The sequence below is a fragment of the Pectinophora gossypiella genome, chromosome Z (assembly GCF_024362695.1).
Source record: "Pectinophora gossypiella chromosome Z, ilPecGoss1.1, whole genome shotgun sequence".
In the NCBI taxonomy this organism is placed as follows: domain Eukaryota; kingdom Metazoa; phylum Arthropoda; class Insecta; order Lepidoptera; family Gelechiidae; genus Pectinophora; species Pectinophora gossypiella.
In genome coordinates, this window is record NC_065433.1 from 17,831,609 (window position 1) to 17,853,164 (window position 21,556).

The following is a 21,556-nucleotide window of genomic DNA, read 5'->3' on the forward strand; positions in this document are numbered from 1 at the left end:
GCTAATCCATAAAACTCTAATAAAAATATTTGATAAGGTTAGTTTAAAAATAAGTGATTCTTTAAACAATAATCCCCTTTCATACTAATTACAAGCTTTTAACGACTTATAACAGATTACACATTTTGCGTGTATTATCGATGGCATTATCTGTGATACTCTAATCCGCTAGCTGTCAACATGCTCATACAAAAATATTCCAAAGTGCTAACCATCACCTATCGGATATACCTACTTAATCGCCACATAGATTAGACGTGTCCATTAAATAAGTAGCTATCAATTACCGTGCTTGGAACGATAATGTGCACTAGTATTTTTTGATAATAAATTCGACAGTGTTAATCAGATCGTCAACATGTGTGCTTGTCGGCAGAAAAAGTCATTCTTGATCGAGGACATATTGAAAGATGTTTCGGTGAAAAATAAAGGTTATAAGAACTTGAGCCGGGAGCCGACGAAGCCGCTGACATGCAACGAGCCAGGCCGGCTGGAAGCGCGCGCCGGCGACGCACGAGTCGATAAGAGAGCCGCCGACGCAGAGTCGCCGGCCAACGACGAGAAACACGTCAAATTCAACGTTGTCTGCGAAGTGCAGAAGGAACTCGAGTTGAGCAACATGAAGATCAATCTGGAACAGCGAAGGAACACATATCCGTTATACCCGACTGCAGTGAAAGCCAACGTGCCGTGGCCGTCGTACCGGATGAAGGACACAGTGGGCTATGCGGTGGAGGCGCGGCACCCGTTCAGCTACTACAGCGACCCCATGCTCGGCACAGAGCACATGTTGAGGAACCAGCTTGCTGCCAACAACTTCATGCCACATCCGTTTACCATCCGACAAGCATACGGATTGGATAGAGGTAACGAAAAACCAAACATTTTCTGCGACAATAACATGTTACAGTGAACATTGTAATAGAATGTGACAAACATACTATAGACCGCTTACACGCGTTATCGAACATACATACCTAATCTAATACCTAAACAAATACTTATTTTTTTAGGATTTAAATGGCTATGAGTTGATAAGTCAAATAGTCCAATAAAACAATAAAATCGTGTTGATCACCAATCTCCTAGTTATCTTATCGTTATAGTTTGAATAGATGGCATTTAAAATAATTTTGTATAAGGTCAATGTGGGGAAGACCGTCTGGGCTAAAAGACCGTATATTGCAAATAACTTCTAAATTTGAATAACTAGCGCCTTACGTCTCTGTCTATAAAACAGTCCCTAAAGAGCCAGTCCGAACTAAAAACCGTAGACGGCGCTAGTATGATTAGTTTGGACAATATCGGTCCTGCAATTTTTTTTACCATTTCGCGCTTCAGAATGCAGTAGCCAGTGGCGGATTTTTGATCAAAACAAATGGCAAATCGGAGGATTTTCAGAAGTTTCTCTGATCACTTAGGTTATTTATTGATCCATTAATATATTATAGTATATATATATAAATTTTAAATTAGAAAATATAATAGTTGGGAAGACCGTCTACATTAAGAGAGGGAAGTCCGTCATATGCCGATCTTGCCTCAATCCAGACATTGTCAACTATTACAGTAGAGCGTATTTTATGCAAGACTAGTGAGATAACATTTTGTGTCCCATTCTGTTAATATTTTGTGTTTGTGTGTGTTCACATTATAAATCTTACTGACTTATACCTAATATTAAGTAATATGTGTACGTCACATAGTCTACCACCAGACAATCAAGACGCTTTTTAGTGACACCTCATTTGTTTAACTCTGATAAGTGCTTCAGGGGTTGGGAGGGAACAAACGTGTATACACACATACATACATACATAGCGCATAACCCTCTCTTTGCTTCACCGCAGTCGGGTATACAATATGACGAAATGTTTACAACCACTGTCACCAAAGATATGCCGGTCTTGCCTTGTTTTACAAAATAATCATTTATCTGTGTAATGAAAGCCTTATTCATAAATCGGTAAAGTACGTATCAGAATGGCATTGCTGGTTCACCGCCTGAAAGTATTTTCATACGTCTAGGCCTACGATTTCTTACTAATAATGCGTTTTTTCTTTTGTGGACGGACTTGCCTCACACTGCATTGGAAGACCGTCTACTTGGCATGTTTTAAAAAAACCATTGTATATCAAAAGATTACGGCGCTTTCTCTTATATTTAGACTTATAAACATAGCCAAGTAAATTATCTATCATACCCGATCATATAATTTGATCTACAAATGATATCTTCTTCAATAAACTTAGTCAAAATCAAATTTTAGAACAGTATGCCGGTCTTCCCCACATTGACCTTACGTATGGCGTAGGTATTTGATGTACCTACTCGTTATCAGGTAATTGCTATTGCGACTTTTTCATGAAATGTCACGCTGTTGGGCGAATTGAAACCTACTTTTAATCCGTACACATACTTAAGCGACATCCGAAAAAAGGAATGTAAAATTATTAAACCGACTTTAAAATTTGTCTAATGATACATATCTCAAGACTATTTCCCACCCGGATAGCAGGTAGGAATTACTTCATTATAATTTTTACGCGAATAATATTGACTTCCCGCGCCCTGAAATTCATCCTCTAAATAATAAATATACAAATATGTTATTTTTTATTTCCTTTATTCATTATGTACTTTTTAAAATCTAAAAAGATACGTAGATAATCTACAAGGCGTATAGAAAAGCTTATCTTTTTATCTTTAATAGTTAAAATATTGGAGTAACAAAATAGGATATTGCCTATCTACAAGTAAAGGAACAAGGAGTGGGACCTTCCACTATCGATACCGCCTGTCCGATTAAACATATACCTATAGCTCATACAATAATTGTGCGATTATAACGATTATCCATTTCAGTACTCGACTCATTTTTACGTTATCTATATTAATAATACTAGTGATAATCCACGGTATTAAGACAGTAATCGATAGAATCAAGACAATAAATTAAGTAATTATTACATTAATATGATAGGGACACTCGTAGTTTTAGTTAATCTGCAACATTGGGCCCGATTCCTGCAGACATCTCTTAATTTTACTTTAAGTTATACCTGTCATTTTCTTATCCGCCGAAAAGGAAAGGGACGGATGATTGACAGCTCTTAATTTTAGGAAGAATGAGTAAATAAATGAATAACCCGGGCGAATTTTTAGACGGTTGTTTTAGATTTGTGCTTAAAATTGACGTGTGTTCCATAAATTTTATGCTTGTCGATTACCCGTCCCTTTCCTTTTCGGCGGATAAGAAAGTGACAGATATAACTTAAAATAAAATTAGATGGTGTTTACAGGAATTAGCACCATTGTTGTGGTCTATCCGCATTATAATTTCTCACGTGATGACGATGTTGGAGTTATCAATCACCAAACGGTAGAGCTTTGCAACCACTATGATGTGCCTCTGATTATTGGTGTTGTGGCTCTGCAATGAGGGATTTGCCAGGCGTTATGCACCAAAAAATATACACTGACCAGATGGCGCTGAGCCTTTGTTTAACCTTCTAATATCATGGATAACGGACATACGCATCTTTTATCATATTATATACACTCTTCCACCCATTATTATTCTGATCCGGGTGAGAGCCTTCAGCGCTCCCCATTTGTCCGGCCAAGTGGTTAATGCCATCTGCGGCAAATCTACAAAAAGTCACGTCAAAAAAAAATATTCTGATCAAAATAAAGAGAAGCAATTTAGGTAGTATTATAATACAAATATTTTATTTATTTTATTTTATTTTTTTTTATTTAAGGAAAACATACAGCTTAAAATAACACATGTATCAGTATAACACACTTAAGGTAGTACAGAAGCCAATCAAGCAACAATTATTTTTATTCTCTGCCATTAAATTATATTTTTGAATAATAGTACCCTGACCATTGAGAAAATAGGCAGTTATCACGTTAATTCTGAACTGCGCCATATATATTATTTTTGAGGAACGTAGCCTGAAAATATCCCTCATTGAAGATTACGGGAGTGTTTATGTGTGTAATATAGGTACTGTATTATCTGCCTTCACTTATGGTCACAAAGGAGTTAATACAATTTACCTTGGGTAAATAATTACACAAAGAAATGTTTGAACTAGTCCATGAAGCGTCTAAAAATAAATAAGTACACAACAATATACCTACCTAGTATGACCTAGAAAACATTTTTATGTCAACGCATAGGCAGTTGGGTTGAATAAACGATCTATTTTGATAAGGATTAAATACACAGGTAATTTTTAAAATTAGGTATCTGTCTGATATTTTATATGAAGGTGCACTGTTTTACATTAGTCATACCTATTTAGGGAGTAATATTTTTACATTAAAAAGACAGTGCGTGTACTAAAATACAGGGTGTTAGTAAGGAATATTAAGGGGGATGATTCAGACCATGATTCTGAGTTAATATCAAGTGGAATTTTCCGTCGCAAAATTAATGATATTTTTGGTGTTTTTTAAATTATTTTCAATTCTATACTTTTGCGACGGAAATATAATTTTATCCATTATTTTCACGTAGTTTATATTACTTAGCTGAATAAAATAAGTAATTATAAATAATAATATTAAGAGTAGGTACTTACATGTCTGATTGCGGCTACCGCTCCTGTGGGGTGCAAGATTCGGTTGAAGTTGTCTTGACCACAGGGTCGAAGATGCAGTCGGCTTTAACGCAATGCGTAGCCAACAAAAAGGAGTTAAGCGAATGAAAATATAAGGGATTGTTATACATATTGAAGCGAAACACGTAACTCTTACTTAGCTTACGTCAGTAGGGTAGTTTCTAACTAGTCAAATCAGTCACTTTTTACTAAACGTCAAAACCTGAAATTACTATGGAATTTGTATGAAAAATCAACCTGTGACGTCGTAGGAAAACGTGCCAAAATGTCGCACTTATTATAAAATTTCTCTTTATAAAAATTCATAAGTTAAATAGAAAAAAGAAAACGTTTTTTGCCACCTTTCTTTTTGTCTTTATTTAGTAATCAAAATTTCATAATTTATCTTGGAGCTAGGAAATTACCCAATTACATACATTTTCATTCACTAATCTTCGTTTGTGTTATGTTTTGTAGGCCCTCAAGCTTTACTCGTGCTTCGGAGTACCCGTTTCACTTGACTTCTGTACTAGGTAATAGTGAGGCGTGTGCAGTCATAGAATAAATAATAATACTATAATGGCCCCGATTCCTGCAGACACCGCCTAATTTTATTTTAGGTTATATCCGTCATTTTCGTATCCGTCGAAAAGGAAAGGGACGGATGATTCACAGCTCTTAATTTTAGGAAGAATGAGTAAATTAATGTGTCGGGTTACTGACGTAAAATTTTTAGACGGTTGGTTTAGATTTGTGCTTAAAATTGACGTGTGTTCCATAAATTTTATGCTTGTCGATTACCCGTCCCTTTCCTTTTCGGCGGATAAGAAAAGGACAGATATAACTTAAAATAAAATTAGATGGTATTTACAGGAATTAGCACCATTAGGGACTTTCTCCGCCCCCCACCGACCAGAGCTACCCTAACTTATTCCCAATTTTTCGAAACCGCTTGTGTTACCAAAACGTAAGTTACACAAGGTCTCGCAAACAATTGCCTAGTTTCCTAGGTCAAAAAAAAAACTAAATAAAGACAGATCTAAAGGTGATAAAAACACTTTCTTTTTTCTATTCAACTTATTTATGAATTTTAATAAAGAAAAATTGAACAATAAGTGCGACATTTTGTCACGGTTTTCTATGACGTCACATGTTGCTTTTTTATACAAATTGCATACCTAGTATATTCGTGGTTTGACGTTTAGTAATAAGTAAACGATTCGAGTAGTTGGAAACTAGCCTAATGCACGTGTTCGGAACTTCATCTATGTAGTGTCTGTGTAAGAGCGAGATTTTTGTACGGAGTGACCGGGGTGTATTCCAGGACTGATGAAGCTTGCTTGCCTTTCAGTGTCGCCAGGATGTTGTAACCAGTGGTGGGGTATGGGTGGTCGGCGGAAAGGGGGCCAGGTGCGGTTCAGCGCGGCACAGACGGGTGCTCTGGAGCGCCGATTCAGCGCCAGCAAATATCTCAGCCCTGACGAACGACGGGCACTAGCTGCAAGTCTCAGGCTCAGTGATAGACAGGTAAATCACACAACCAACCTATTCTTCTCTTGTGTGGCTTGCGAGACCAACAGCTTAACGTGCGTTCCGAAGCATGGATTATCTTCTTGTCGGAAAACCGGGTGGTCAACCTGCAATATCCTAACCAAACTAACAACATGACACCATCACGCCTGTACCTCCGAAGGTGCAGAGCTGTATAGTACAGTCAGAAGCAAATAGTAACAGTCAAGGTATACATATAGTTAGCAACATCCAGAATATCCAATAATTAGGGACGGTCACGGTGGCCGTATAGTTAGTAACACTCTAAGGGACCAAAAACATCGGTACAACCTACGTGTTCAAAAATATGTGGACGATTAGTTTGTAGCCAACTTTTAGCTATGTTTAAGTCCAATGTAATAGGGAGCGAGCCCCTCACCATTAACAGGCACAAATCCTGGAAATAACATGATAAAATTATCTATGATAATAAAGTCATAAAATCGAATTCAGTGGTTTAGTGCCCGAGCAGGGATTTGATCCAGGGACACTACGATGTAAGTTACGCGGTCTCCGAACAGACATTAATCACGAATTTTTGAGAAAATATACCCTAACCTTTGGATCTTCAACTTCTTTTTTTTTATGTATATCTGTACGCCTGCATGCAGGCCGAACAGATCATCATCACCAGCCCATTAACGTCCCCACTGCTGGGGCACGGGCCTTCCCTATGGATGGATAGGGAGATCGGGCCTTAAACCACCACGCGGGCCCAGTGCGGATTGGTGGTTATTAACGACTGCTAATGCAGCCGGGACCAACGGCTTAACGTGCCTTCCGAAGCACGGAGGAGCTCGAGATGAAAACTTTTTTTTTTTTTGTGGTCACCCATCCTATGACCGGCCTCTGCGAAAGTTGCTTTACGTCAACAATCGCAGACCGAGCGCGTTTACCGCTGCGCCACCGAGCTCCTCAACATTTTTATTTGAATTATTTTACCACCATTTTGTTTTTTATGTGTTCTCGCAAATAAATTGATTTGATCACATAATGATTTTTGTGATTTATCTCCACCGGGATTCGAACCCGGAGGCTCCAGATCGAGGGCCAAACGCTGTTACTAAACCACGGTCGTTATTAATCAACCGGAGAGCTTATTGAGCGATCTCCTAGACGCCGGTAATACGGTAATTAAATTAAGGGGATGGTAGTGGAATCCATTGGAGTCGGTATACGTGTGAATGAAGTAATGCTTTGTAACAATAACAATGTAAGCAAGATATTATGATCAAAACACAAGTTCTACAAAAATATTTTGACTCTTATATACATACATAAACTCACGCCCGTAATCCCTAATGGGGTGGGCAGAGCCACAAGTAATCAAAAACAACTTGCAGCCACTGTTGATACGATGTCGTAAGCTGGATAGGATAAACCTTATGGTGATAAGGGATCAGCCTATCGCCCATAACATTAGTCCATCATGTTAGTGGACACAATCAATTATTTTGACTCTTAATTTATCCATTTAAGATGCTTGGTGATAATTTTACCTCAGAGTATCCCGAGAATTTAACTTCCCCTACCGTTTTTCCTTCGCATAATTTTGTTAGTTGACTACTTGTTTAGGTATGCCTATCTTTATACAAAACTTATGTTAGTATTATTTGAACTTGATAATGATAACATACAGAGACGCGAAGTCTCGAAAGAGTGATTTCAGCCAGATAGATTGACAACGGTACTGTACTATAAGGTACATTCATGCTGTAGCGATGTGGTCTGTTTGGTTCTCCTCAGAAACCCGAGACGCGATCTTTATTATTAAAACATATTAAAATAGAATGTATAACATATTTCCCAAAAAAAAAATATTTCCCTCCGGTTGATTAAGGGTAGGCCTATGCCGAGTAGTGGGGCGTATATATGGGCTATTTTAAAATGTCAACTTTTGTTTTCAGGTAAAGACATGGTTCCAAAATCGCCGCGCAAAATGGCGCCGCACGACTCCGGACTCCGCGGACCCTGGCAGCCCGCCAACCGCTGACGAAGGGTCCGATGATGATGTCCAGATTGCCGACGACGAATGACCGCCAAGATCAACCAACATGACTCTCCCTACATGATACGTAGATAGCAAAACATTGTATCCAGTAAACGCTCTTTAAATAGGCACCCTATTATTTCAGAATCATTAATTACAAATCCCACATTAACATATTTCCGTAACAGATTAAATTGTGTTTTGTATTCATAATATAGTTGTGCGGACTATAAATATGATGCACAAATATTTACGTAAACAAACCGCAATCGAAAAGGCAGTTTGTCAATCAAATAACAGCTCGATTCCGGAGTATTTACAATAACTCAGATTGCTTAAAAAAACGAACGCTTTCTTTCAATATTTGATTAATACTCCCATGAAATATTTTAAAAATATTTTATTAATATAAAACAAGTGCTTTAGGGACAACTTCAAACAAAACAAACTCTTAACACCCTTAAACTGGACAATAGAAGATAATAATTTAATTTATTTACAATATTATATTTGCCATAATACGCCCGCATTTGAACATATGATATTATGACACCTGTATGATTCAACTCGCTTAGGCATACGTGTATATAAAACTTCGTTAAAATTATTTAAAATGTCATTAACATTTACCTCTGGGGTCTCAGACATTTCGATAAATATTTTTGACAACAAAATGGTTTGTCTTGTAAAAATTAACCACATTTGATTGATTAAAATGGCATTTGTGCTTAGACACCTACTGCTATCACATTTATAGATATTCTAAAATATGTTTTTATAAAAAGACATCAAGACAAATTACAGATTTTAAAAACGATAAGTATAATTGAAAACCTAAGAGAGCTGTTCAATTGACATAAACGCATAAATATTGATAAACTAAGTAAACAAGTTTAAACTCCACAGTTGATATGGAATCAAGTGTTAAACTTGAATGTCTTTTCAAGTAAACCAAATTTAAGTTATATATTTGATGGATATACTTCCTTTTATTTGACAATTGCTTAAACTGGCAGTTATTAGTGAATGTATCTTACACTGAATGTACTTTAGTGCATCTGCAATACCGTTCAATAATAAAAGTACGAATAGGTTCCGAGCTATTGCAACATTTCGATTTTATACTCGTCGACCATACATACAAAGTGGCAGTGACAAAATTAAATGTATCTCGATCCCGGCTGTCCACGTATGAATTAATTAGAATACAATTTTAACAGAGAAAAGAAACCATTGTCAAACCAAAATTAACAATTATGAATAGTACACCGTACTCCTTATTCGTCACATTCCCCATTCACCAGATTCATAATGAGTGATGTCATTTAATCATGTGTAAAAAACCCTGTGCACTTCATACGTGTGAATAGTCGATTTTATTATGATGACATTATTACTAGATTCGCTAAGGCATGTGAACATTTTGTGTCATTTGAGAAATTGATACGTATAGCTGTCGAATGTGGAATCTAATAAATAAGGTAGAACCATCGAGTTACGTTTATTCGGCTTTCCTGAGCGCGCCCCGTGCCCGCCACGCCTTGAGCAGGTTGTACGAGAAGTAAAGTTGGAAGAAGTGTACTTGCGACGCTAGCAGCACGTACGCGTACCACAGCAGGCCATAAGGGTAACCCTAGAAATAACATTATACCAATTGTGAGAAAAGCCACAATATTTTATTTTTTTTGTTTTAGTTTTCCCCGAAGGGTAAGGCAAAGGGAACTATGCCCATACAGCCATGTCTGACGTATTAAGCCACAATAAATTGATGAAAATATACCTACATAAACATTAAACAGCCTGTGTAGCTTAGTAATACGCAGCCTGCTGGGGGAAATTACATACATACACAGAGCCACAAGTAATCAGAAGACAACTTGCCTTCAGATGGATATGACAATCCATATGGTGATTAGGTGGTCAGCCCATCGACCTTAAAATGATCTATCGAAATGGACAGGACACAATTCCTCTGATGATTATTATTATCAGGGAAAATAAGCAGCTTAACGAGTCCTATGTTTTTTTTTAGTATAGAAGGAAATAAAATAATGTTGTTTCCTTGGATCATTTTAACAAAATAAATAAATAACAAATTAAAGTTAACTGAGTAAACTGTAAAAGTGTAAAGGCGCTAACTATGATCCTCCGATGATAAATCTTTCATACTAAGTAAGCTATCTACATTAAGATGAAGGATTTATCATCAGTACTGGGAAAGCATTAACCGTGTAAAATAACACTGGACACAAACCTGCCACAATTCAATCTCAACTTCAGAACTGTCGTCTTCTTCTTCGTCCTTCGACAGGTACCTCCAGACATCACCGCAGTAGTAGAGAACGCAGTACAGAAGAGGACCAAAGCCTAGAGCAGTGATCCCGTACATGTATCTTCGAAGGTAGCGGATATTGTTACGTTTAATTGCAGATAGTCCAAGGAAGGAGAGAAGTAGCGAAAGACACCATATGTACTCCCACCAGAGAGGCTGAAAAATAAAGTGAAATAAAAGTTAGGTACAGTTAAGGGTATTTGGCATTGAGGCTGTAACAGTACTGTGATTAATCTTGTTACTATAATGTGAAGGAAATTTAGAATAAAACGTCTTTTACAGAAAATAACGACCATGACGGGTGCTTCAAAAAAAAGTTGGGTCAAATGCTACCTTGATACAAGAGCCCATTTAGGCACCTTTACAGTACCAAACCAGTATTGTGTTCACAGCTTGCATTCAAGGGTATCAACAAAACTTATTGAACACAATAACACATAATCCCTAAGGCATCATACAAATACAGACACTTTCGTCATACAGCGCATTAGGCCATACTGTAGTGTTGTATGTACTTTAATAAATAAATAAATAAACTTTTAAGGCTTCGGCAATATCAGCACAGGCTTAAATACATTTTCTAGTAAAATCAGCTTATTCCTTCAGACCCCATCATAATTATCTGATCAACAAACAGCAACATTGCAAAACACTGAATAAGAACGTTATAGTTACTGCCTTATATAGATAGATGCATCGTAAAATAAATAATATTTCGCCTTGGCAGAAACAATAAGTAATAAGGAAATTACAGTCAATATTACACACAATATGTTAGCATAAGGCAAAATTCGCTGTTTGTGAGCCATTAGTTTCATTGTTTTACGGAAGAAGCTTTTGCCTAGCATTGGGACACATCACACAGAAATAGCAATAAATAAAATTTTGTCCTTTGTCCCAGCCTACTGAATTGTAAACCGTGGCAAAAGTGTTAACACACTAAATGTTCCCTGTAAATGTGACAATTCTGCTTATTTTCTGTTATTACCTGTATTCAGAGACACAGCAAAGTAACATTTTAACTCCATTATGGCATAGCATTTATTCTTGAAATTATGCTCAAAATTACAAATACACTAGCTGCTTATACTTCGCTATGCCACGCATATGTTTAAGTCAACCTTTACGTCATACTCTAGAATATTAGCATCACAGAACATTTTTATTTTTACACAATCAGCATTAATTACTTTGAATCGCCCAATATATTGAATAACATTGTAAATTGTGCATACCAAATTTTCCCCCAGGTCCACTTATTAATTTGTATTTAAAATTTTACATAATATACATAAGTTACCTGTGGAATTTGCAGTTCTTCAATTTCCAAGATAAATATGTCGAGTTTGTCCAATATGTCAGCAGAGAGCTTCGCAAGCATCACCAAGAAGAGCATGTGATGAAAAAATATGCAGTACTTCAGCCTGGACTTGTTCAGAGCACTGAAAACAATATCGGCAAGAAAGTAAATAACAGACCAAACTAAATTATGTAGGAGTAAATTACACAGTGATCACTGTCTATACTGAAATTAATATTCATCAGATAACAGAGCCAAGAGTCATGAAACAATAAAGTTAAATGCAACAATAAAAAATTTATGTTAAACCTCTGAATTAGGATTTTAGCATACTTTAATTACATATAAAATATAGTATGTAAAAATATGTATATATATTATTAGGTCTTTACCTATGAAATTGCCATTTGGTATGAAAAAATTCAAATAAATTGTTTTCATGTATTTTTTTTTAATTTGTATTAATCGAAGCAATCAATACATCTTTGCCAACGCAATGTCAGTTTATTCATGCCCTTCTTAAAGAAATCAGCTGCACGGGAGGCAACAAATTCTTTAAAGGCATTTTGTACTGCCTCTCGGGTATTGAACTTTTTTACCGGCAAAAAGTTATCCAAATTCTGGAAAAGTAGTAGTCTATAGGCGCAAGGTCTGGTGAGTAGGGCGGATGAATGAGAGCTTCCAACCCCAGTTCTAGCAACTTGGAGACCGTCTGCTGTACAGTATGAGATCATGGATTGTCATGCAGGAGTAGCGGAGACGAGTTGACCGATGCTGATTGGAGATGTGTCAGCTTCTCCATCATTGCGTTCAATTCTTCACAGTCTGCAGTAACGCTCACCCTGTTTGGTAAGAAGATGAATCACAGCGGTGCTAGACCATTTTCCTAGGGGTAAGTTTTCATTTAGGGCATTGTTTAGGTGCTGAACCAGGATCCAACCAACTTACCAAGTGCTTGCAGTTATCAAACAGAATGCATTTTTCATAGCAGGTAACAATGCAGTTCAAAATTCCTTCATTTGTGTGTGTGTTGAGCAGTGCAGCTACGTCTCGCCACATACTTCGCGCTGGCGATCATTGACTTCATGAGGCTCCTATTTGTATATTTGCTTTTTTACCTTGCCAATTTGATGCCAATGGACCACATGGAACTTTTAACATATCCATGATGATGAAAAAGTTTGAAATGTAATAAAAATATAACACTAATCAATAAACAATTGACTACTTATGGAAAAAGAATTCCATGCTTTTAAAATAAAATTAATTTGAAATTAGCATTCTTAGCCAAACAAAAAAATATTTTGATTTAAAATGGGTAGTACTGCAGAATGGCAATTTCATAGGTAAAGGACATATTATAATTAAATTACAGATCTTTTTTGAAAGTTAGTGTTGTGTATTATACTTGTTATTGATCAAATTAATATTATAAACAACATTTTACCAGAGAACCTGCAGTTACTGAAACACTTTGTTAACCAAAACAAAAGCTCATAAGGCTATGTTTATGACTTTTCTGATGACTGTTCATTGTTGGCAGATACATTACTCAATAGAAGATCTAATAAAATCCAGGGTGAAATGAAAACCACAGTGCCAACATTATTCAAACAAAAAGCGCGAAATGTTTTTCCTATAGATTGCTTCTGTCTAAAAATAATTTGACGGAACAGTACGGACTGAAACCACTGTAGTGTAGCACCCCGCCGGAACTCTATCACGTCTTTGGATGCATTTCATAACAAAACCAGCGTATAATTCTAAGAACTCACCTTATTTGATATTGAGCTGCTATTTTCTCCCTGTGCTCAAAGTCGGCTCCATTCGTCCCCGTTACCATAACTCCTCGCGAAGACATTTTTTAACTTAAGCCTTTCGACCAAAGAATAATAAAACTATTTTATATTATAGGTAGTCACTCAAATGACATTATTTGTGATTTCTATTCAATTCGTTATATTTTTCATCAAACCATCACGGTAACTCCACATGCCAAACGTACGAAAGAGTGCAAGTGGATTGGCAGATGGCAGATGACGTCGAGTGACAAGATGCCAACCAAAATGCCAACGTTTCGATTACGTTTCGTTTAACGTATTTAAATATGATATTAATGTTTGATATTAAATCTTTTATCATGGATGTACAGTTTCCAGCACGCTGTAAATTTCATTGTGAAATTTTCCGAAATTTCGGTAAGATTGGGTATTTCACTGAAAACAACAATATTTTTAATTAAACGTCATTTTAAATTCGCTAAACTTTCATGTTATTTAAAGCTAGGTACCTTAATCTAAATTATTTATGCATGGTATTTCTTTATTAATTAACGAAGTATACTGGAAACAAAAGATTTGCACTGTTTGTTTTTTGTTATAGGTAATATTTACCTATTTAGCTTGAAGTGGGCGGCGAACTTTCCAGAAACTGTCATTGTTCTCGCTTCATTATCACCAATATTACAAGAAACGAACCCTTTGGATTAACATTATTAGTAACATAATTAACATATTATTATCTCGACTAACATCTTGAGTTGAAGTACTTTTGTTAGCCCTGTAAGGCGTCATTCCTCTCTCGCGAGTTTGTTAACCCAACCCAGTACTACCGAATTGAAGGCAAAGTACCCAGTTTGTTTAGATTACCTACGCGTACATTTCACTGTCATTGTATGAGACATCGTTGCATACCTTTAAGGCAAAAAATGTACAGATAATCTAAACAAAGTGGGTGCCTTACCTTCAATTCGGTAGCTTTGGATTATACCGTGTGTTATATGAATGCATGAAAGTCATTATTCTCACAGAATTCACTGATATTTGAGAATATTAATTAAAATATTAAATTATCTAGCGTGCTTTTATTGTAACAGCATATATTATATTAAGTATATTTAGGACTCTGACTTGAAGGTGTAAAGGTGTTATTCTCGCGACAGATTGTAAAAGTTATTATTTGTATGAGGCGAAGCCTAGGAAATGTACTTACCTTTAAAAAGGCTGCAGGAGACTATTTCTAAAAATGTTTTTTAAAGATAACACGACTTTATTCTGAGTATGCGTTGAGATAGCTTTTTTCCAATCTTTCCGAAAATTTCATGAAAATTACTCAATTTTTCCTTAAGTAAGAGACGGAAAGTTTCGGGCAATTTGTCTGGAATCCAGGCAACGTTGTACAGCTTCTTTTATTAAATATTAGGTTAAGTATCAAAACGTTCGAATACTCTTATAGATACACATAACAGGCCTTATTTGAAATAATTCGTTTAATGTTTGTCGGACACACCCTTGACCATTTTACAATTTTCTTAAAATGCTCAAACCAGTACTAGTTAGTGATAATTATACTATTTCTCAGCATGCATTAGTACAGTCGAAACGCAAGATTCGTAATATTTTCAGAATAATGACTTAATTTTTAACGGTTTTTTGACCCTAACAAGAAAACCACTGAGCCAATTTTAATGAAACTTGCACTAAGTATTCCCTAAGTCCACCATGTAGCGGGCCTACCCACTGAGCGTCGTCCGACATGTGGTCGCAATTCTAGAACCTTTCCGCCCCAGCGGCCATCGGTTCTCTTCGCTATGTGTCCTGCCCACTGCCACTTCAGCTTTGCAATTCTCCGAGCTAATAATGGTTTGTCCTAATGGTTTACCTTTATGTATGTAAGTACCTATTGTATTGTTTTGTGAACGTCTTTTTTTGAAGTCGGTTAAAAAGTAAATTCCTAATTAAATTCTCGAATTATCTAACATAAGCTTGTCGAAAGTCAAGTTAAAAAAAATAATGGAAAAGCAATGTAGTTTTGCGTTGATAATTAGTACCTACTTAGGTATGATTCAGAAATGAATTGGAATTGCTCATTACCATATCCATGGTCTGATTGTTTCTTACGTAGGTAGGTTACATGCATCCTTGTAAAATCGCAGTTTGCAGTTATGATGGGAAACTACAGAGTAGGTACCTATTTAGAGAGTACCTAAGTATATTAATGTGGTGTTGGCGTAAGTTGTTACGCACACCTTGGACTGCGATGCGTACGAATGAGTCCATATTAAAAGAGCTCAAGATCAGCGGCTCTCCTCAATATGCCAGAATCGTGCCCTAAGCTTCTTCAGACATATTACGCGGTCTTTGAAGCACAGTCTGGGGGAGCCCGATACCGACTCCGCCGGCGTGGTCGACGACTTCCCTCAATCAGCGCTTATCGCTATCGACCCACTAGGGTCGATTAATTCTTTCAAATATTTTCCTCTCAGACGACGCCCTGACCCGAGGTTCGCGCCCAACTGGGCACCCTCAGTCCTGTTGTCTTAAACGTTTTACCGGGTGCGAGCCTTCAGCGCTCCCCATTTGTCCGGCCAAGAAGTTAATGCCATCTGCGGCAAATCTACAATAAGTCACGTCAAAAAAAAAGGAGCACAGTCTGGAGAAGCAGATCATCTTTGGGCAAATGAAAGGCAAACGTGCGCTAAGAAGGGCGCTTAACGAGGTGGTCTGACATCCTGAAGAAGACGGTGAGCGGCAGTATGCAGAGGGCGGTCCACGCAGCATATAACCGTACCGAGTGGAAAACCATAACCTGTGGTCGCGATCCTCAGCAGTGAGGGAACGACGAAGAAGAAGAAGAGATATTATTGTTCTGTGTACCCACCCATGTTAATCTTGTAGACACTATAGCGACTAGATTAAATCGAAAGCGTGGCCATTTTACGTAACCCCCTCGAGACTCGCCTTGCCAACCAACGGTATTGAAATTTTTATGTTTATTGCTAATGTACTTAAGTTGGCTACCAACGGCAACCAACTTAATTTACCTGCCATACGGCGTTACAATACGCGCTTTGCTTTAATTCCTTCATAGTAATAGGTACTTTGTATAGAACGGCAACTCTCCGTTCCCCACCCGCATCTGAACTAGGTTTACCCATCCCGGACATAATTTAGTCTTGCCATAGAATAAGGAATAATACTACGTAGATAGTTTTGCTTGAATCGTAAAAGCAGCGCGCGGACCGTTGTTTTTATTTTTTATCAAATTAGTTTATTTATAAATGTTCGAATTTTGAAATAGGACGCCGACGTTATTTTGTACGATTCGAATATTTGATCTCACAGTAATTAGCCGCGTCGTAGCGCCCGCATGAAAACAACCTAGATGTTTGTTTGAAATGTCCTGGATGTGGTAACACCCAGAGCTAAGTGGACTATTTCATATAAGTAGCTATATAATGCAAGAACACTACACGTGTATCATTGATGTATACACACTAGATGTGTACACACATCAGGAATTTCTCATGGATACACCGACAACCATATAAACATACCAGACACTGTCATAGCTGAACTAGGTATCTCATAATATTATCTTAGTGCAGTTGATATTATGGAAATATTAAAATACCTACCTTACCTACTAAGGGTGTTAGTGATAAATAAATTAACATCCTACTTAACATACAGAGTCTCACCTCTCTCTAACGTGATGAGCGGCTTTCCGTTTTTTATTTTTGTAGATGTTTGGTTGATTGTTGTTGTGTGGCGAGTCACATAGGGAATGTCACCTGGAACCTGACAAAGGGCAACAGTAACTGTCAGTACTATTCAGAGACTATTCAAATAGATTACTCTGGGCACCATCACATTCGCATTAAACAGAGTACCTACTGCGGGGCGGAAAGCAAGAGGGAAACCACTGCACTATTTATCCCTAAAAAGTAGCATGGAGAATGCTACACCGACAAGAGAGTGGCTCTTAAATTAGTGATGTGATGAGATTGTTAAAAACATTGTACATACAAGTAAGATAGAAGAAGAAGGTCTGATTCCTATCACTGCCTTCCACAATATAACCGTAAAACAACCTAAATTTAAAGATAATTAGCCTACCTAGGCTAATTATCTTTAAATTTAGGTACATTTCATACGTAGGTAATTATTGATTAGGTAGGTACCTAATCAACGTATGAAATGTACATATTTACTGTATTTTCACGGTGAAAATACATCTCCTACTCATTCGTTTATATTATTACCAATAATGTGTCTGGATCAGGCAATTATCCCAAAAAAAGTAAGGTTGCTTCTATGCTGGACATTACTGTTTATCTTCTATAACGCGTGACTAGCGATATTACCGTAGTTTTATTAATAAAATTGTAGCTTTATATAATATAAAAAATATATGCAGTTAGGTTATTCCGTCATGTTTTTTTTTGTAACTTACCTAGGTACCTACCAACAAGACACGAATAAAGCTGTTGCTACAGTCAAGACATGCAGACGAGTTTATTATTTTATTATTTAGAGATATTTAAGCGAAGGAGATAACTTGTGTCTCATAATTAAGATTGTTTTCTAGAAGACATGGAAAGTAAAGAAGAAAATGTATTTATTGGACCAATCAACTTAACAACTATGTACAGCTGTATACCCACGATCGCGGAGTAGGATTATTAAGCGTAGGTATGGTAGAAATTGGTTTCGCTTCGATAGAGAGACATGACGGACGGTACTGCTTCATCCGTACTATGGACTTCCTCCAGTTGATGATATGGAAAAACTTCCTTTAGCTCCCATACCTACACAGATATTAGAAAGTACGGCTGGTGAGGACAGGGAATGTACAAGAGTTAGCGACACCGTACCGAATACTGAGGGGGATGATTCAGAGTCAGACCATGATTCTGAGTTAATATCAATGGTACCTATTTTGGCCATACGTATCTCTTTGTACGCCACCGGAATGACGAAGTTTATTTACAAAAATATTACATCACAAATTTCATGGTACATGAGCTGAAGTATTTCAAGGTATAGGAAAATTTATAACTATGAGTGGCTGTGATGAAAATACCATGTTTTGATGAAATTTCAAAAATATTCCATTGCTTGCCAAATGCCCCACTAAATCGCAATGGACTACCTAAGGTCTGGTGATAAGTAGGTGATACGTAGGTTAATGGAGCTAAACAGGCAGCTCCGTAAGATTTGTGATGAAAAGTGACATGCATAGTTTTGACGAAAGTACGATTTATTGACACGTGTAGCGCGATTCGGCAACAAACCATGAAATTAACGTGCGTCACGGTTGCCTATGTATTTTTGATTCATTTCTCAATTATTACTGAAAATTGACTAGAAATACCTAAGTAAGGGTGTGCATAAAAATATATAGCTGCCTACCAACCTGATTACCTCTTTTGAGTCGATGGCAGACTCAGGTGCGCCCCTAGTATTTGGATATGGAAATGGCATTCTCAGCAGCCAGAATCAAGTCCTCCCGCGGGCAGGTAGGGCAAGGACACGATATGAGGAGTTCCATGTTCTAAGGAACCGTTCCACACTCACACTCCAATTTGGAATCTCCTATGAATCCTCACCTGGACAACTTTTCCTTACTTCGGCCCGCCTGGGTCTGAAGCCTGTTCAAAGATGTCCAGGTAAGTTATATCCAGGAGGGTGAATCTCAGCAAATTGCAAAACGAACCTCATTATCAGCTGGAAATTGTCGGCTCCTGGTCATAGGCCTCCCAAGACTCGCACCAATGATCGATCCTCTGCCTCCCGCATCCAGCGTTTACCCGCGACCTTCACTTCAACGGCCCACCTAGTGCCTTTCCTGTTCCCGGTCGCCACTCGAGGGCCACATCGACCGTCCGTTTTATGAGGGACAGTGCCATGTCGGTAATTTTGGTTCGTCAACATCGTATCGTAACATAGTAATTTCCATTTTACCGTTGCTGCTATAACTACGACATTTAACTACGATTAAATAGATAGGTAGATATAATGGTGTCACTAAATACATCTACCTACTTACAACTTAACTGTAAGTATAATGAAGTGCAAATGTACCTTTTTGTGCAATAGCAGGCATAATTTAAGGTCCTTTGCTGTGACTTCTATCGCTGACTGCTGAATGACTTCCTCTTTTTTCATCGCGCACCCTTCGCTACCCTATCTATCTCCAACTTGGATATACTTGGGTACTCAAATTCAAATTCAAAAATATCTTTATTCAGTAGGTAACATAGTTACACTTTGAATCGTCAATTTTACATAACGAACGTCTCATCCGCCTAAAACTACTGCAGCTTCTCACAACCTGTACAGCCGGGGAAAAGAAGCTGCAAGAAAAACCTCGGCACAGGGCCCTAGACGTTCTTTAAAAAAAATAAAAATAAACACAAAATATTGGTATACAATTGAGTAATTTAGCTGCCTAATATCAGTTCTCAGACAGTTAATCCCATGCATTCATATCTTCTAAATAATCACTAACTTTATAATAACCTTTTTTGTAAAGTTTTTGTTTAACTACTGTCTTAAAACAGTTGAAAGGCAAATTCTGAATGTCAATGGGAATCTTATTGTAAAAACGTATACATTGCCCCTTAAAAGATTTAGTAATCTTATGTAATCGACTGACTTGTAAAGCAAGTTTATTTTTATTCCTGGTATTAACAATGTGCCGATCGCTATTTTTTGCAAATAATCCTATATGTACTTAAACAATTCTACTAAGATAATGTGGAGCACCAGATCCGCAGTTTAGGTGCCTAACCTAACCTGCTTTTCACTCTGGTTGATTGAGAGCTTTAGCCCACTTGTAGATAAATAGAAATAGCATATTCTTTGTTAATACGTAGCATAAAAGTATGAGTTGGAATATGTATCACAAGTAAATGAAACAGCCTGTATATGTCGTCACTTCCTTCGGCAATAAATTGAATGGCAGCTTGGAAAATCGAAGCTAATAAAACGATAACGATTTTAATTGTTCGGCCGGGAGCGATGTTTTATAAACATAGATCGTTATTAATTCACTCATAATTGTTATTTTGGCATACGTCGAGTGTGGTTACGTCGACTCAGTTATAAATTATACCTGATTAGGGCTCAGGCCTTATTGTTAGTGCGCTTGTCGAGGAAACTATACACCTACTCGTGAAAATGAAGGTTTTCGTGGCCGTTGCTTTGTTCGCCTTTGTGGCTATCCAGGTAAATATTACGTTTTGGATGGTGGTGAATGTTAGGGTAGTGACGCGGTGATATCAATATTGAGTATTTTCCAGCTGAGTCAGGCGGCGCCCGCCCCAGATGATGACAATAAAGACAAAAAGGAGGAGGTCCCGGCGCAGGCGGCGGCGGCTGCTCCATCCCAGGGTGCAGCAGCGCCCGCGACTGTGCCTGCGGCGGGAGTAGCTACTAAAGACACCGCTCGAGAGGTAGAAATTTCGTGATTAAATTCAAAAAGTATTTCTCCATATTCCAGTCGATTAACCGTGTACCCATATTTTATACTTAAAGCATGAAATAAATGTATAAAAAACCTTGGCACTAAAATTTCCCAGTAAAGTATAAGTATATTATATTTATATATATAATATATATAATTCCTTTTGGAGAAAATATACTTATTTTAAATTTTATTGTAACTTCGTCATGTGAATATTTTGTAGTCTCATGATGACCGCAAGGGCGAAGCTAATGCAGCGGCGAAGCCCAAGGCAGCTGCGGCGGCTCCCGCGGCTGCGGCGTCCGCAACTGCACCCGCCGCCGTCGCGGCCGAGGAGAAGAAGGAATAAACACCTCTAGTTAACCTTTTCGTAATATTTCATGATATAAAATAAAATTCGATCTCAGAAATTAGAAAAGTTCCAATGTAGCGCCGCCATTCTACAGAAAACTACAACAGCGTTTGTCAATAAAGTCTAAAGACCTACATTCTCATTCTTTTTCTTTTCAAAAATCCAGTC

General features: G+C 37.4%; 3 protein-coding genes across 3 annotated transcripts; 2 read left to right on the plus strand and 1 right to left on the minus strand.

Annotated features, from left to right (window-relative positions):
• The first annotated feature begins 224 nt into the window (after window positions 1–224).
• LOC126380480 (homeobox protein Hox-C6a-like) lies at window positions 225–8,349 on the plus strand. Its single transcript, XM_050029923.1, has 3 exons — window positions 225–866; window positions 5,966–6,141; window positions 8,073–8,349. The coding sequence occupies exons 1-3, from the start codon at window positions 359–361 to the stop codon at window positions 8,199–8,201; spliced, it is 813 nt and encodes a 270-aa protein (XP_049885880.1). The 5' UTR covers window positions 225–358; the 3' UTR covers window positions 8,202–8,349.
• A 188-nt stretch (window positions 8,350–8,537) lies between these two features.
• On the minus strand, window positions 8,538–13,805 carry LOC126380485 (protein jagunal). Its single transcript, XM_050029927.1, has 4 exons — window positions 13,563–13,805; window positions 11,788–11,929; window positions 10,410–10,643; window positions 8,538–9,788 (listed from the first exon to the last, which is right to left on the minus strand). Exons 1-4 carry the CDS (start codon window positions 13,646–13,648, stop codon window positions 9,657–9,659), a joined length of 594 nt encoding a protein of 197 aa, XP_049885884.1. The 5' UTR covers window positions 13,649–13,805; the 3' UTR covers window positions 8,538–9,656.
• A 6,848-nt stretch (window positions 13,806–20,653) lies between these two features.
• LOC126380490 (transcriptional regulatory protein AlgP-like) lies at window positions 20,654–21,509 on the plus strand. Its single transcript, XM_050029934.1, has 3 exons — window positions 20,654–20,798; window positions 20,873–21,025; window positions 21,260–21,509. The coding sequence occupies exons 1-3, from the start codon at window positions 20,751–20,753 to the stop codon at window positions 21,383–21,385; spliced, it is 327 nt and encodes a 108-aa protein (XP_049885891.1). The 5' UTR covers window positions 20,654–20,750; the 3' UTR covers window positions 21,386–21,509.
• Window positions 21,510–21,556: the final 47 nt, after the last annotated feature.